General features: G+C 34.6%; 1 protein-coding gene across 14 annotated transcripts in view; it reads right to left on the minus strand.

Moving 5' to 3' along the window:
* The window catches only part of ZDHHC21 (zinc finger DHHC-type palmitoyltransferase 21), a 73,173-nt gene that overhangs the window by 14,176 nt on the left and 40,089 nt on the right, over positions 1 to 18,908 (minus strand). For all 14 annotated transcript variants that reach the window (XM_070590166.1, XM_070590169.1, XM_070590168.1 and 11 more), the window contains one exon: positions 5,981 to 6,097. In XM_070590166.1, the coding sequence (XP_070446267.1) occupies positions 5,981 to 6,097 (117 nt within the window). The remainder of the gene's footprint in view (positions 1 to 5,980; positions 6,098 to 18,908) is intronic.

The raw sequence follows: 18,908 nt of genomic DNA on the forward strand, positions 1-18,908 counted from the left end.
TACATATTAAAAGGCAGATAAGTCCACTAATTGTCTGATTAATGAGAATGCTATTTAATAGATAATCTCACTTAAAGTAATCTGACATTTTGAACATAAGACATTTTTCATTGCATAAGATAACCAACTTAATATTAAGTCACCCCTGCATTTGTGGCTCTTTCTGTACTTATTTAGGTAAACACGAGCCAGTATTTAGAGGGAAAACATTTTCCCCTTTTAATTTGAAAAGCTTTGCTTTAAGCTACCCTCAATAATTCAAGTAGAGTCCAACACTCGTACCTGTGAGACCAAATGCAAAAAGCTCAATTTTTTCTTTGAGAACTTAAAGCCTTTTACAAAACTGCCACTGAATACATCTTCCCAACCCTACCCTCAACCTCAGCACAACTGAGAAAAGCACTAAGCTCCAGAGACGCCGTCAAAAGCTGAAGCTATTACATAAACTCCACGGTGCCCAGAAAACAAAAATGCTTGTATATAAAATTTAGATAAACTGTCAGGGCAGTGTCATGGTACACAATAGCTCACTGTCAGAAGCGCACCAGAAGGCACTGCACCAGCTGTTCCAGAGCTTCTTGATGAACTCTGCAAGCCCAGTGACGGAAACATGACTAATACAATCACCCGGCACTATGAGGACTGGTGCTCATCAGAATGGACATTATTCTTGGCTGTGTGTGAACTACTGCTCAGTAAGAAATTCTGACAACATCAATTACTTTAATAACAACATCACTATCCATTTCATTCAGAAACAGAAAAAAAGGCTAAACATTCTAAGTAAGGAATAATTAGAATAATCTGTTCCCTAAATAAGGAACGCTTCAAAGCACATTGCTTTGAAGACACTTTAACTTCAATATTAGTTTTAATAAAAATGCACAAACACATATTTAAATCCTGTTTGAAATTAAATCTAAAAATAATCAAAGGTAATCCTTTAAAATTGGGTTTAAGATTAGTCTATTCCACAGAAACATCTGGTTGTGTTGAGATCTTTTAACCTGGGAAATGAGATTAGAAATACACTATTTTTAAATTTAAGTAATTTTTAATTATTTTATCTGGGTCACAGATAATCTGCTCTTGCTAGGTCTAAAATGACATCAGATTATCATTACTATGATTATCCTGCTACCTTCTACTATCAATAAGAAGACGGGATTTTTCCTCTGACACAGGAGAGAAATGATTTATTTATTCCAAGTAAGAATAAATAACGAAAAAAAATTACTGCAAATTGATATGCTGCTTCCTCAAAACCTCAATCTACACCTAAAGAGACAGCATCTGTTTTGCTTGTTTGTTGTCTAATAGGTCTGTATTCAAGCTATCGAATTACACAGTTTATATAATGAAATGATACCAGTGTTTTCCCAAAATGCCTCTTGGTCTTTGGGGTGCAGGAGGAGGGGAAGGAGGAAGACTTCAGTTGGAAGGGTTAAATTTACTGTGATTCCTTCTCCTCCTTTTCTTTCTTAAGCTACCTGAAAAATTCATCACTACTTTCACACTGTAAAGAGAGATCCATGGATTCAGATTACGATAAAAACACGTCCAGGTGTTAAATTTCCTGTAGGTAGCATTAATTTTTCACAAAATGAAATAGCAAGCATCTTTTATAAAGAAAGTAAGCAAAATACTGAATGCACGACAACTTTCAAGAAATAAGCCTTAAAGAACCTGAAATCAATGTAGGGAGGAGTGCATTCTGAAAACCTTTTAAAATTTTTCGTTAGATCCAAAAAGAGTGGTGCCTGATGTTCACTATGAAAGCCTAGGTAAATGCCATTGAAATTTACCATAACTTTTCAAACTACTTGGGTTCAAGAAGTACAGTGACTAAAGACTGGACTAACAAATAGAATATATTCTCTCCCTTAATTCTTGAATTCTTTTTTGAATGTTTCCCAAAAACATAATTTCTACAGGCATCAGACCTGTCTAGTACAGATGTTCTGAGAGGACACTATGCGTATACAGAAGGAGATGAAACTTCTGAAGGCAGCATTATTAACAAGTGTGATTTCTACTCAGTTTTAGAAATATCACAACATCAGAACCAATCTCCCCATCTTAAGACAATGAAATGTTCAATATTATAGCAAAAAAGAAAACAGTGAAATTTGAAAATTAACATGTAGTATGGAATAGAGTTATAATGGAATCTGATGTTATACATACTTTAAAAACAAAAAAACAAGATAAATAACTTTATGTCCAACTCAGAAGTGAATGCTAAAATTTTAGACTAGGGATTCTTAAAAGATCTTGAAGACTTCGCTGCCAAACTCCACTCTCTGAAGCTACTAGGGCTTCTAGGTGAGAAGGAAATTGTTACCCTCAGCTACAAACCCTGCCAGCCCTCCTAAGTTACGTGACACCTTAGCAGGGATGCTCCCAAATGTCCATTTCCAGTCATTAATCATAAGAAATTGGGGAAATCTGAGAAATCCTATTCCAAGGGATATAAATACATACCAATGATTTTGGTAAATTCAAAAGTAGAAATTCAAAAAATGCAAGCATAATTTGGCAATTTTGACATGACTTATAAACAGACTATAACCTAATTATGAATTTGTACGAAAGTAGAGACAAAAGATTTTAGGGGAAGACCCACTCTGATCCTCGGCATTGTTATTAATATCATGTCATTCATCATCATCCTTAAAGAAATGGCAAGAGATATAAGAAAATATTTCAAGCTAAATAATAAAAATATATTTAGATAGACATTATACAATCCATGAACAGCCAATAAGCATATGAAGAAGTGTTTGATATCATTAGTCATCAGGGAAACACAAACTAAAAAGAGATACTATTAAAACCTACCAGAATAGCTACAATTAAAAAGACTGACAATAACAGATGTTGACAAGATGTGGAAACCAGAATTCTCATACATTTTTGGTAAGAGTGCAAAATGGTACAGTTACTTGGGAAAAAGATCTGGCAGTTTCTTATGAAATGGAATACTACTCAGCAATAAAAAGGAATTATCAATACATGCAACAATATGGATGAATCAATAAACATTATATTGAGTGAAAGAAGACTTACATAAATGAGTACATATGAAAATCTATAATCAATGATGGTGAATCATTCATCCACCATCCCTGACCAATGGTGGTCAATCAATCATCTGTGGTGAAAAAAATCAGATCAATAGTGCCTTTGCAGAGGATGCAGATTTACTGATACGAGGTATGGGGGACCTTCTTGGGGTGATGGTAATATTCTGTATTGTGAAAGGGGCTTGGATTGCACATGTGTCCATTGATCAGAGCTTATCAAATAGTACACTTAAATGTAAGCCGTTCATTGTATGTAAATTTTCCCTCAAAAGAAAAAAAATGTAAACAAGTATTGAGCTCTAGTTAATGATTTGCATGGTGAACTATTTGATGCCTGCAATCAACTTTGACATGTATCAAAACATATAATGGATTGACAGATGGATTGTTTGAAATGAGACAGCTAGAAGGATAAAGACAGAGAGATATCTCCTGCATTATTTCTTTTTTTGAAAGTTAATGTTTTAATTAACATTTCTTATTAATCAATAATAGAAAAGGATACCTTAACAGAAAATAGACAAAGGATATTAACAAACCATATATATAATGAATGAACAAATGAATGAAAATGAACAAGTGAATAAAATTAACATTTAAATTATGCTAGAAATTAAGCTTATTGAGATACAATTCATATACAGTTCACCCACTTAAAGCATACAATTCAATGGTTTTTTACTATGTTCACAGAGTCATGCAAACACCATCACAACTAATTTTAGCACATGTTCATCACCCCATAAAAGAAACCCTGTGCCCTTTGGCCATCACTTCCAGCACTCCTAGTTCCCCAACCCTGGGCAGCCACTAATCTGCTTTCTGTCTCTATAGACTTGCCTATTCTGGACATTTCATATAAATGTGATCATACAAATATGTGACCTTTTGTGACTGGTTTCTTTGACTTAGGATGTTCTGAAGGTCCATCCACACTGCAATACGTGTCAGTATTTCATTTCTTTTTATGGCCAAATAATATTCCGTTGTATGGATATACTACATTTTTTGTACCCTTTCCTCAGCTGATAGCCTTTGGATTGCTTTCAGTTTGGGGTTATTACAAATAATGAATAAATATTCATGTACAAGTTTTTGTGCAGACATACTTTTCATTTTTCTTGGGTATATACCTAGGAGTGGAATTGCTGAGTCAAATGATAACTCTACCTTTAACTTTTTAAAGAACTGCCAGACTGTTTTCTAAAGTACTTGCACCATTTTACATTCCCACCCGCAGTGCATGAGCGTTCTGATTCCTCTAAATCCTCACCAACCATTGTTACTATCTTTTTTTATTATAACCATCCTAGTGTGTGAAGTGGTACCTCATTATAGTTTTGATTTTCATTTCCCTGATGACTAATGATGTTGAGCATCTTTTCACATATTTATGGTCTATTTGCGTATCTTCTTTGAAGAAATATCCATTCACATCCTTTGTCCATGTTTTAATTAGGTTGTCTTTTTTTATTATTGAGTTATAAGAGTTCTAGATATAAGTCCCTTATCAGATGTATGATTTGCAAATATTTTCTCCCATTCTGTGAGCCTTCTTTTCAGTTCCTTGATAATGTCCTTTGAAGGACAAAAGTTTATACTTTGGATTAAGTCTAATTTACCTATTTTTTTCTTTGGTTGCTTCCACTTTTGGTGTCATATCTAAGATACTATTGCCTGACCCGAGATTTACTCCTATGTTTCCTTCTAAGAGTTTTATAACTTTAGATCTTACATTTAGGTCTATGATCCAATTTGAGTTAATATCCATTTATGTATACAGTGTGAGGTAAGGGTCCAACTTCATTCTTTTGCATGTGGATATCTAGTTGTCCCAGCAGCATTTGTTGGAAAGAGTTTTCTTTCCCATGCTAAATAGTCTTCAACCACCCTTGCTGAAAATCAATTGACCATGGATATATGCATTATTTCTGGACTCCTCAATTCTATTTCATTTGTCTGTATGTCTATCCTTATGCCAGCACCACACTTTCTTGATTACTCTTGCTTCATAGTCAGCTTTGATGCATTTTTTTCTTATTATTTTTTTCACTGAATATATTCTGGTAAACACAAGTTTTCATACACAATATACATGTTATATATAATATAATAATGGAGATCTTTTTTAACACACGTTTACTTACAAACACGTGAATTAATCCCTACAAAATAAATTCGTAGAGGTTGGTCAAAATGAGTGCACATTTTCAATTTTGATAGACATTGATAATCAGCCCTTCAAAAAGACTATACCAATTATACCCCCACCAATAGCATATGAGAAAATCTGTTTACCCTATATCTTCTGCAATACAGTGTATTATCAAACATTTAAATCCTTATTCAATATGATCTTTCTCACTTTTTGATCTTCTCTGTTGTGATAAATCCTATTGGGCTAATAAATACACGCAAAAATTTTAAGACAACTACTAAAAAAAAGTTTCTACTAGCAACTCCATTGTTTGTAATTTACCTTAAATAAATAGTTTAAAGAGGAAAAAAGAGATGTTCAAAGTAATGTTATTTGTAATACAGAAAAAAAATGATCACATACCAGATGTTGATCAACAGGAAAACAATTAATTAAAATATGATATATTCACTAAACAGAGTATATCCAACTATTAAAAACTATAAACGTGAAGTCTATAGCCATATAAAAAATACTTTACGTTAATTTTTAAAAGCAGGATACAAAATTCTATGTATACTCTGCACACTGATTTTAACTACCTTAAAATTACATAGGCCTAAGGAAATGAGAATATACAAAGGACTATGGGTAACTTCTCCTTTAATTTCTAAACTTTCTGTAGCTTTTTTGAATTAAGTTCATAATTATGGAATATGTCCATAAATACATTACTTTATATTAAAAATATACTTACTGTGATGATGCCAATTAGTTGAGTATAAAAAAGTCCAGTTATTCCAACTAACAAAGTAATGCCCATAAAGGCAGCTAGTCTCATTATGGCCAATTCATGTCTAACAACAAAGAGGTCCTATAAGAAGAAGAAAAAGAAAGTCTTAAAAATAATTCAATAAGTTACTTATAGTTGTAATAATAATCAAGAATTAAGCCATAACATTTCCCCTTACTATCTTAAAAGAACTACTCCCCTCGCTTTTGAGTTTATTCCACTTAATCAATGTATAAATATTTGAAAATTTCAAAAACAATTGTTTTTAACCCATAGTAGCAAGCTGAAAAACAGGATTTTACTACTCCACTGGGTCAAAAAACCTCAATTCTACAGTCGCAATTCAGCCATGCTCATTTACTATTTGTAGTAAAAAACACCCAAAAACAAAACCAAAACAGATGGTGTACAATCTCTGATTTGACAAAAGGAAATTTTAGTATTGTATTGCTAAAAAGGTTGAATGTATGAGCCTAATTCATAGTATTAAACGTCACGTGGCCAAAATACTTAGAGATTATGTAACAGTCAAAACACAGGGAACATAAATAGTAGGATCATAGAGACAGTTCTCTTCAAGCCCACTTCATTTATTCACCCATCCAACCACCCAACCACCACTGCCAAGCACTGTGCTACGTAGTAGAAAGGTAAAAATGATAGATATGATCCGTGCCCTCAAGAAGTATGCATTTTATTTAGAGAGAGCGCTCAACTTTGCAAAACTCCAAAACAGCGTGATACGTGCTATAAAAGGGACGTGCGCACAGGACTCTACAAACATAAAGGAACGCCTGGACAGGAGGGAGCAACGGAAATGCTGGGAGGGAAGGCTCATTTTCTGGCTCAGGGTATAAAACTTGGGTCTTGAAAGTGAACCAAAGAAATTATAGTGGAAGAAGAGGAAAGCAAAGAGAAGCAGTTCATGACCCTCGTTGTTACCAAGCAGACAGGCCAGCGAAAGAGAGTGAAAGAACAAAGACTTCTCCTGGAACCTGTCGTTGCTAAGCTTTGGAATAAAACAGCCACAGTGGATAAAAACAACAAATGAATGGGAAGGACTCCAAAAACATAACCACTCACGTGATTTTTTAATACTGATTAGGGTTAAGGCTTCAAGGGATCCTGGTAGCAATACCAAAAATAGGGAGGTGACTGAACATAATGCACTAGCTCGACACAAAGGAACTGATGCTCTTCTGTGTTTCGCAGTGATCATCCGCCAGGCTCAAGCAAAAATCAGTCAACTCATTAGCCTGGAAAAACTGAAAATTCACCAAGATACTTAAGGTGTTACGTAGCAGTCAAATATTAGGCAATCCTTTCAAAACTTCAGTAAAAAGAGCCTAATGCAGACTCCTTACAAAACATGTAAAGATGAAAAGATGGGACTATAAATAATATAAAAAAGTACAGTAAGTTCTGCTATAACGCTGTTTGAAAACACAAATGTATTCCAATATGACTGATACATTAAGCAACAATTTGAGCATAGCAAGTTTTTGTGTTTGCTTATGCATGATTTTATCTGCGAGAAACCCTAGATGAACACGGAAAACTGCATCCAGCTAAACCAAGCCACAGAGAAACACACAACACACAAACACCCCCTCAAACATCTACCAGCTACCTCAGTTTATCGTGTGTGTTATGAGCCACACTCCCCCACATCTGGTATTACAACTTGGCCTCCAACTTCAGAGGACCTTCCTCCATCACTTCACGATAACTCACACACTGCAGCTCTTCCGAGTCCCACTCCACAGGAAAACTTCAGACCTCTTTTAAGTTAAAGGGCCATGTTCACTATAGTATTTATATATAGCTTAACTATTTAACGTGTATAAGACTGTGCCGCTGTTTTATCAGGTTCCTACCTTCTTAAGCGTCACTGACAAAATTTTTGAGAGCTGTGCTTCCATTTTCCCATAAGCCCTGTGGCCTTCACTGCACAATTCTGCATAGTGGGGTCAATTTTAGGAATGCATATATTGTCTTATACTAAGATTATTGTAATAAAAACATCATATATGACCAAATAAAATGCATCTGCTCTTGTCCTAATGAAAAGATTTAACAAATTTTTTGCCAACTAGAATTTATAAATGTTAGGGATGAAGGTGAGAGGAAAGGATTTACTTACTAAATTTATTCACTTGGTTACACATTTATATTTAAAAGTATTTGTGTAAAATAGTAAAATAACTTAGAAATTGTTTTTTATCACTCTTCGATGTTCAAAAAACAATTGTATCCCAAGTTTACACAGAGATAATTAACATCATCAGTACTAAATCCATATTTTGAGTAATTTAACACCATTCTCCAGAGTACAACATCTTTACTTCTACCTTAGTTTTTTTTTAGATACAGCACCTTTTGAATTCAAAAATTGGCTTGGGAAGTTTTATCCAAATCACAATAAGCCATCTGCTATTCAAGATCTTTACTACATAATCAGTGATATGGCAGAATGTGTCTCCCCAAAAATTCACACGTTGAAGTCCTAACCCCCGGTACCTCAGAACGTGACTGTATTGGAGATGCGGGCCTTTAAAGAGGTAAATAAGATAAAATGAGGCCCTTGGGAGGGGCAATAATCCAGTCAGACTTGTGTCCTTATATGAAGAAGAAATTTAGAAACACAAAGAGACACCAAGGATGCTCAAGCACAGAGAAAAGACTACGTGAGGACACAGCAACAAGGTCGCCATCTGCAAGCCAAGGAGAGAGACCTCCAAAGAAACCGAACCTTGATCTTGGGCTTCTCGCCTCCAGAACGGTGAGAAAATGAATTTCTGTTGTTTAAGCCCCCCAGTCTGTGTTATTTTGTTGCGGCAGCCCTAGCAAACTAGTGCAATAACTGTATTTCTTCATTATTTTCATTTCTTCCCAATTTTTTAAGAAATGTGCTTATATACAGATAAACACATAAAACATAAGTTCAGTTTAGAGAAAAGTAACACCGCCCTCTCAAGAATGAGAACATTTGAAACCCCACAGAGGCTTTCCTCGGTGCATTCCTTGCCTATCACATTCTCCCCCTCATCCCTACCCTAAAGGTAAAGCTTCCTGATTCATTTGGATACGCCCGTGTTTCAGCAGCACATTGCAAATATCTTCTCCCGCTCTGAGTCCACCTTTTCACTCTGTTCATGGCACCTTTTAATAACCCCAAGTACTCAATTTTATTGTAGTCCAACTTATCGGACTTTTCCTTTAGTGCTTTTTATTTCCTGTTTAAGAAATCTTTCCCAACTCTGCAGTAATAATGACAGTCTCCTACATTATCTTCTAAAGCCTTCAAAAACTATATAGCTTTGTCTTTCACATTTAGGTCGGTTTCTTTAAAAAGCTGTCCTTTCCTCAGTGATCAGAGGTCAAGCGTCCATACAAGCACGAGTTTGATGTGGGCTCCCTACTCTGTGCTCCAATTTATTTGCTCATCCCTGTACCACTGACACACATCTTAGTTACCATGGCTTTGTAATAACTCTCCATACCTAGTAGGCCAAGTCAGTTCGTTTGTGCTTCTTCAAGAACGTCTTGGCTATTCTAGATAATTTGTATTCCCATAAAAATTTTAAAATTAGATTTTCAAGTTACAATATATACTCATACACACACATATAACATATTCTCTCCATTAAGCTTCCCAATTTTCCCCCTAAGGATCCTGTACCCTTTTTGTCAGATTAAATTCAGGAACTTCCTGTTTCTTGATTCTATTATAAATGGTTTTGCTGTTAATTTCATTGTCTAAAGGGTTGTTTGCTAGCATATAGAAATATAATTGATTTTTTTAAATCTTGTTTTTTAGTCACACTTCTTAAACTTTCTTAAAAATCCAAAAGAATCTATAGATAAATCCTTTACACAATCATATCACCTAAGAGTAATGACAGTTTTTTCTCTTTCAGCAGTTATACCATTTCTTTCTTTCTCTTGCCTCACTGCACTGACCAGAACTCCTGGCACCACGTTTAATAACAATGGTGATGGGGGCAGAGTGGGCATCAACGCCTTGTCCCCCCAACTTGGAAGGAAAGAGGTCAACATTTCACCATTGAGCATGCTATATTTGTTGTGTTTTGTGGGGTTTTTTTTGGGGGGGGGGTACCTTTTATCTCATTAAAGAAGTTCTCTAGTTCTAGTTTGCTAAGAGTTTATGACATGAATGGATGCTGAATTTTATCTTTGTCTTCATACATTGATACATACATTGTCTTCAGATATTTGATTTTTTTCTCTAATATGTTAATGTGATAAAATACACTGACTGATTTTCTAACATAAAAACAATCTTTCAGCCCTAAAATAAACTCAACTTGATCAGGCTAGTTACATATGACCAGATTCAGTTTGCTAATATTCTATTTAGAAGTTGTTTATCTATGTTCACAATCAGACTAATCTATAATTTTCTTTCTTTCTCTTATGATTCTTGATAGGTTATGTATCTACCATATGCTATACACATAAAATGAGTTGGGGAGAGTTCCTTCTTTTTCTATTCTTTTCAAGAGTTTGTATAACACTAGATTTACTGTTTCCTTTCATCTGTGATAGGGCTAGAACTCATTGGTAAATCTGTGAATATTCTTCGAAGGAAAAGTTTTAACTACGCACTCACGATTACAGAACTACCTATGTTTCCAATTTCTTCTTGAAGCAAGTTTCTTCTTGAAGCTATACTATGCTTACGATCAGGAAACTCAGCAATGGAAAGATGTCAACTATCCAAACTGATGCAGAGAATTAATACAATCCCAATAAAAATCCCCCAGCAGTAGATTATCTACTCTACTGCTGGGAGTTTTTTCATTTTACTTTGATTTGGAGAAATTGCTAAGGAAGCTGTTTCTAAATTTCATAGGAACAAACAAACACAAAGAATAACATAGCACTCCTACGTGAAAAGAACAAGGTGGGACAGCTTGCTCCACTGAACACATTCTCAATAGGGGTACTACCACTCCCAGGGTAGATACTTGAATAAGTATCAGAGGGGGAAAATTGGTTCTTGCAGGAAAAAAATCTTAGCTATTACAATGGTTTGTGGCCGTACACAAATCAATCCTACCTGACAAAATCTTATTCCTCAGTATTTAACTTCATAGAGAGAAGGAAAGAAAAAGTCTAGAAAGGTTCCTTAGGGAGCAATAATAATGACAAAAAAGGTTGAGAAACACTTTTCTACTGGATAACAAGATTTATTGTAAAATTACAGTCATGACACTGTGGTACAACCACAAGGATAGACAAATAGACCAACAGACTAGGAAAAAAAACAGAAACAGATATATACATATACAACTCTTCATTTATTACAAAGATGGCACTGCAGGGTAGAGTAGAAAGAATTATCTTTTCAATAAATGGTGCTAAATCAATTGGATATCCATCTGCGAAAAAATGAAACCCTGATCCTACCTCATAAGAATCACAAAAATCAAATCCAGGTGGAAATATGAAAAATATAATACTTGGAAGACAATATAAAAGAATTCTATTGACAACTTGGGCATAGAAAAATATTTCTTAAATTGAAATCAAAAAGCACTAACCAAAAAGGAAAAGATTGATAAGCTGGAGTACACTAAAATTAAAAACTTCTGTTCATCAAAAAAAACATTAAGAGAGTGAAAAGGTAAGCCACACGGTAGAGATACTTACAACACACACAATCAGAAAAAAGCTCAAATCTAAAACATCCTACAACTATAAAAAAAAAAAAAAGTCAAATAATCCCCCTTCCAAACGGGTAAAATACTTAAACAGAAGCACTGCACCAAAAAGGCTATTCATAGTCAGTGAACATAAGAAAAGGGGGTCAATACCATTAGTCACTGGAGAAATGCTCATTAAAACTCAATGAAGTACTGCTCATCCCCACCACACTGGCTAACTTTAGGAAGACCTGAATAAGTATTAGAGAGGCTGTAACCAGAACTGATACTCCACTAGTGGAGGTTCCTTACCAAGACCATTTTAGAAAAGCATTTAACAATATCTAAAGGAACATACACATAACCTCTAACACTATCACTTCTAGCTATATATCTGAGTGAAGCACGTAAGGCAAGAGACAGGAACAAGGTTGCTTCTGGCAGCATTTTCGTACAGCCAAAAACTGTAAACAATGTAAATATCCACCAATAGAACGGAGAAATAAATTGTTTTATATTGTGAAATACTACAAATATTTATAGCAATAGTCATAGCAATGAAAATAAACTATATCTAATGTAACAAAAAGAATAAATCTTATAAATATTGCTCAAAGAGGCTTTGCAATAATTCACTGAGCTACGCATATTTTTATTTTTGTGCACTCTTCTATATGTGTATTATATTTTACAATACAAAAGTTACAGAAAATGTAATTATAGTAAAAAGAAAGTTGTGATTGTGAAATAAATAAAAAACGGTTTTTTAATTTTAGAAATAGAAACAGAACTCTTTTAAAATATATTTGACAAAATGTAAAATAAAATTTAGTTAAATATGGCCTGTGAAAGGACAGACAAAAATATGCCAAATAAGTTACAGAAAAGGATATAAGAGACAGAGGAAAAAAAGACAGCTGAAGAGGCAGACTGGCTATCTGATCTCATCCAGCACTTTCTTGCTGGCCCACTCTGATCCAACCACAGCGATCTCCTTGCTAGTTCCCAAAGGCGACATCAGGGCTGCAATATCGTCTTCCCACAAACTTTTTCCTCAGATATCCATATTTAGTCTCTCACTTTCCTCAGGTCTCTGCTTACCATCACCTTATCAAAGACTTATTTGCTTATTTTTTCAACAACCAAACTACAGAAAACCTCAGTGTTCCCTATCCCCTTGGCCTATTTTATTTTTCCCATCTGATACATATTTATTTATAAACTGTCTTTGTCTCTCAGTAGGATGTAAGTTTTTTGAAGATGGGGACTTTGGCCTGTGTTGTTCAATGTTGAGTCCCTGCAGCCTAGAACCAACTTTATCTCAAAGCTGGTGCTCAATAAATAGGTACTGAATGAATGAATGAAAATGAGGAAGAAAGCTAAGGAGCAGAGTCTCCTCCCCCAACACAAGAAGAGACAGACAGTACGACCTACAAAGACTGTCACTCACAGGTAATAGCAGACATAAACACAGAAAAACCACACGGGCAACATGTACTACACAGACACACATCACACAAACCAAGAGAAGAGGAGAGGGGCAGTTACATGAAATAATATTCCTCTAATCCTATCTGGTAATCTTCTGGAATTACATTATTTAAAATTTCAAAATGTTACAAAACTAGGGAGTAGTGGGGACATCACCTCTCGATGCAAGCTAAATGAGAATAATCCAAGAGTCAGATTTTGCTACTTAGGATCTAGTAAATAATTCTTCTAACACTTGGTCTATGAATTCTTTGAACAGATTTCTTTCAATAATCTTGTCTTCTATCCTAATCTCAATCCAAATTCTTTGATTACATCCTATACCTTATCATTTCCTATAAGTGTATCCATAAGATAAACTGCAAATTCAGCACACCACTCTCTGAATACTACCTCCTGTCTTTTGAGCTAACTCCCTTTAGGTCATCAATGTGAACAAATTCTCAGCCTCAATGGGACTTCCAATCTGCTCACCCACCCATCATTTCAGTGTCCATCACTGCCTTCCCCCAATAGTTCCATTTGACTCCCTACTTGTTTATATTCCACAGTGCATTGTTATAATTTCTCCTTCAACAAACCATCAACTTTCTTGACCCTCTCTTTCACCATTGTTCCCCGCCTGTTTCACTGGCTGCTCCTGCTTAGTCACCTTTCTGGTTCCTCCTCATCTTTCTGACTTCCAAAATTTCAGAGTGCCCAGGGCTTGGTCTTCAGACCTTTTTTCTTCTCTATCTATACTTACTCCTAAAAAACCTCCTATTAGGTCCCATGGCTTTAAATACCATCTTTATGCTAAAAGCTCCCCAATTTACATACCTAGCTCAGACCACTCCACTGAAATCCAGATTCCTATGTCTGTCTAGTTAACACCTCTTCCTGGATGTTGAATAGGCATCTCAAAGTAATCATGCATAAAACCAAAGTCTTTAATTTCTTCCTAAAACCTACTCTTCCTCCAGGCTTCTCCATTTTGGTATCTGTTATCTCTCTTTTTCCAGTCGTTCAGGCCATGAAATCTTGGAATGATCCTTGTCACTTTCTATCTCATACCCCAGATCCAAATCATCACCAAATCCTGTTAGTTCTACAAACTATAATGGACCACTTCTCAATAATTCCACCACCACCATAATCATCTCATGTTTGGACCATATTTTAATAGTCTAGTAACTGGTCTTCCTACTACCATCCTTCCCTCTCAATTTATTCTTCCTAGCAATCAGTTTTCTTTCTAAAATGTAAATGAGTTTGTGTAACTTTGCTCAAAACCCTCCAGTAGCTTCCAAAGCCCCAACCACTAATCGTCCTGACAAAACAAAGTCTCCACCTCCAATCCTAGGCCCCAATCCATCTCCTACTACTCTCTCCCTACCGCCCTCCACTCAAGATACACTGGCCTCCCTACCGTTCCTTGAAATATCAAGTATGCTCCCACCTCAGGGTCTTGGCCTTGGTTCTTTCCTCTCCCTGGAATGCTCTTCCTCCCATATCAGTGATTTGCTTGAGTTCCAGGTCTCTGCTCCAGTGTCACTATGAGAAAGACCTTCCCTGACTTCATCATCAATCATTCTTTCTTTATCCCTTACGCAGCTTTATTATACTTCATAATATTTATCTTGTATACTATGTATTTGTGTACTGCCTGTCTCCCTAATTGGAATGTAAACTCCTTAATGCAGGAACTTTGTTTTGTTCACTGCTGCATCCTCAGAACTTACAAGAGGGACCAATGCACACAGTAGGCACTCAATATTGGTTGAATGACTAAATGAGTGTTCTTCATAATTTTTGAAAATAAAGAAGTATATTTTACAAATAAAATTTTACATATAAAATAATAGTTTTTTATATCAAACTATTATTAATAAGTAGTTTTCTGGGTTTTTATGAGACTAGATTGAAAATTAATAATATGCGAGGTACCTGTGATCCTCCTCCTCCTGAAGGGTCTCTCAACCTCAGCACTACTGATACTCTGGGCTAGATCATTCTTTGTTGTAGGGGACTGTCCTGTGCGTTGTAGGATATTTAGCAGAATCCCTGGCCTCGACCCACTAGATTCCAGTAGCACTCTCCCAGCTGAGACAACCAAAAACATCTACAGACATGCCCAATATCCCCTGGGGGGTGAAGTCTCCTTCCTTCCCCCACTGTACTACTAGGAGAGATTTGGTTTTGTCTGTTTCCCAAAAATGAAAATAGCTTAGATCACGACATATCTAAAGTAAACAAATTTGAATTTTCAAATGGCTAAATAGCCAACTTCACATGCTGAGGTTAGGTTCCTGTGGGAATTACTCTTGTACAAAATAAAATCCTATTATATCTTTATAGTTATCGGCACTTTTTGGAATGGGCCTTAGCTTAAGTTTTATCACTATGTTCAAAAAAACAAGGAAAGAAGTTACAGGACTATTCTGTACATCCCTCTCTAGCCTCTGGCCCCCAGGTAAATGCACTTTTTCAGTCTTGTCAAATCCTAATGAAAATTAATAACTAAATGAAAAAAATCAATATTGATTTCTAACTAATGATTATCACTGAGTGTTCAGAATTATACATTAGATTTTGATGCAAATATAAATGCAGCTTTCTTAGAAAGCAAAATTCACTGGCACCTGACTGCCAGGTTCATGGCTGAGGGTAAAATATTTCAGAAAAGTAATTTTGTCTGCCTTCCCTTATTTTAGCAGTAAAACTCTAGAAAAGTTGGAGCAATTCAATCAAAAACAAGATAACATATTTGCTTGCTAAATTTACCATTTAATACAGTGCAATAGTGTTTGGTAAAAGTAAAAGAGAAATGAAACAATAAAATTACCACCAGGGTTTAACCATTTAAACTCAAAGTGACTGAAACATTCTTATAAAAAAACAAAAACTGATAAATCTTTTATGCTAGATGCTATAATATTAATAATCAGTTATATAAACAAATTAAATGAGAACATACGTCAGTAGACCCGGTATTGCAGGGCAAGGTCAAAATTTATTAGAAAGTTCCTGTGTTCCATCTGTCACTAAAGTCACAGGGATATACTGACACACAGAATTGACAATTGCTAGAAAAACAGGGTAATCTTAAACTTTTTTTCCCCATAAATATAAATTAATTATATATCTGACACTATTCCTTCCAAGCAACAAAAAAAATTTTACCAAGAAACAGTATCTCCATTAGCATTTCAAGATATATGAACAAAAACGCCAAATTATCTTTCTACTAGCATTAAAAGTAATTTTCATCTCATATTCTATTTACTTAATTCCACACTACTCTTGGCTATTCTTGACTAGTCTTGCCAAAAAATCCAAAAAGCTAAATATATATTTCAGCAATTTTATCTGTTATAAAGTGACCATGATAGATAAATGACCCCACAGATATCAAAAAAACAAAGGATATTTAGTAAAGCTTAAAATATTTTTTTAAATAGCAATAACTACCAGAAGTACTCAGGATACTTTGATTGTATAAGAAGATGAAATAAATTATAAAGAGATCTAGCAATATCCCAAGCTACCTGCAACCAAGTCTTCTGGCTATTTCTACTCTTTGTTAGCCAAAAAGCTAGGCAAATAATTCTGTGGCATGGTTCTATCTGACATCCAATCCCTAGCAACGCTATTAGATATGAGCTATTTGGAATAACAATGTATCCTCCTAGCTGAAGAGCTGGCTGGACTGCTAAACATTATTTATTTTCCTCTTCTGAATATTGGCAGCGTGTCCTTTATTGAAATTCTCTCCCTTCTTTCTCCACTTCTGTCGCTCTCCCCATAGCCTTAAATGCAGTTAGTATATTAGTTTTTGCCCTTCACATAAAAATAGGTATAAAAAATCAATTAGACATTATCTGAATCTATGTCATCTGAAAACAATCTGAAATATGTAACTTTAGAAGTGGTATGCCACAAATGATTAGTTGCATAATTTCTACACTGATAACCACAAATTATTTATTTAAAAAAGAAAGCAACCGCTTATTTTCTCATGTAGACAGTAGTGCCTACAACATGTGATTGCAGCAGGTATATAGTTAAAAAAATATTTTTAACCGACTCTAATGCTTTTTGTAAGATATATTTTGACAGTCTTTATATTAAACTACTAAAAATAGGTTGTCTCAATGAAAAATGAGAACAGCAAAGCAGGAATTTACCAATCATGAGATGCAATGAGCTTTCTCTGAAGAGCAGATTTTGTGATGCTTGAGCATATTTTAATCTGTATTGTTTTTAAATGAACAATGCTACAATCATCTTGCTAAAAAATTTCCTCAGGGAAAAATGCAAAAATTGGAATAGCAGCTTGATACTTCAGAAAGAAGACTGACTTAGGGGCAGACAGAAATGGGACCAAATCGCGCCTCTGCCAAGTGGTAATGCTCTGCTTAGACAAGTTATTGGACCGCTCTGAAGCTCAGTCACCTTATCTGTACAATGGGAACCATACACTTGTCCTCTTGGAGCTATTTTAAATGAGTTGACATTTTTCAGTAATCAAATGCTTACAAATGCAGAAAAATATAAAGTAAAAATTATGAAATATATGACTAATGAAATATTCATGGATCAATAAATAATAAATTTTAGAAAGTATACTCTCTAAGTATAGTGATACCTTCCTTCAGATTTAATTAAAAAGCTATAATTTTCTAATACTGGATTTGGTAAAAAACTAGCATACAATAAAATGAAATACATTATTATAATTTAATAATATACCAAATGACCAGGCATTTACTTATAAATATTTAAATGACTATGTAAAAAATAGTCAAATATTGACCTTGGTCGAAGAAAATTCATTTTCTTTAATACCCATCTATTTTATTCATTTCAAATGAGAATCACTCCCCAATCTACAAGTTTTGAAATACTTAAAATAATTTTCTTTTCAATAACTACTTAAAGTAACAGATTAGTTTCAAGAAAGATTTTAAGTAAAATTTAATGTTATATTGGCATGATAAATGCAAATGATGATCAAACTAATTTTACATCCAACATCTGAAAATCTCCAAATATCTCAAAGCTTATAATCTTTATTGATTTTGGATCCTGTGATTCTAAATAAAAATGTTTAATTCATTCCCATTTATTTAGAAAGATACCTATTAAAGCTGCTGTAGCTTTTCTAAATATGAATTTTTGTCTTACTATTAATTGAGAATTTTGAGGTTTCTTTTTAGTTACTATTTACAAAGAAGATAGTAATACTAACTCTTCTTACATTTGTAAGTCTTTAGTATAAGACAGAATATATCAATATCTACAGCTTAAAAATAAATCCTTATTTTGGGCATTGATCCATGATGAATGAATTCCTTATCTCCTATGCCTTTTCCTACCTCCTTCCCTCATTAAAGGACACATTAAAGCATTTCCTCAAACTGCACACAGTAAAAACACAGAAATCCTTGGAAGTCCATGAGAGGTGGACATTTTTAAAGCAAAGATTAAGAAAAAATCTGAAAAAACATTAAGTTACTCTAAAAGACAATGGAGCAGTTGCAAAGCAATTAAAACAATCCAGCACAGAAGAATTCCCCTTATAAGAGAAGGCTAAGAGAGCATTGGGAGAAAATCAGGGTCCCAAACTCCTCAATACCCAGAGTTTGTGAACAGCCTGCTTTCTCTCAACTCTCCTTCCCATGTGCTTAACTATAACGTACCAGTTTTCTACTGAATACAGGTTAAGTGGCATTACAACAAAGTTTAAAGGG

This window comes from Equus przewalskii, chromosome 22 (genome assembly GCF_037783145.1).
Source record: "Equus przewalskii isolate Varuska chromosome 22, EquPr2, whole genome shotgun sequence".
Lineage (NCBI taxonomy): Eukaryota > Metazoa > Chordata > Mammalia > Perissodactyla > Equidae > Equus > Equus przewalskii.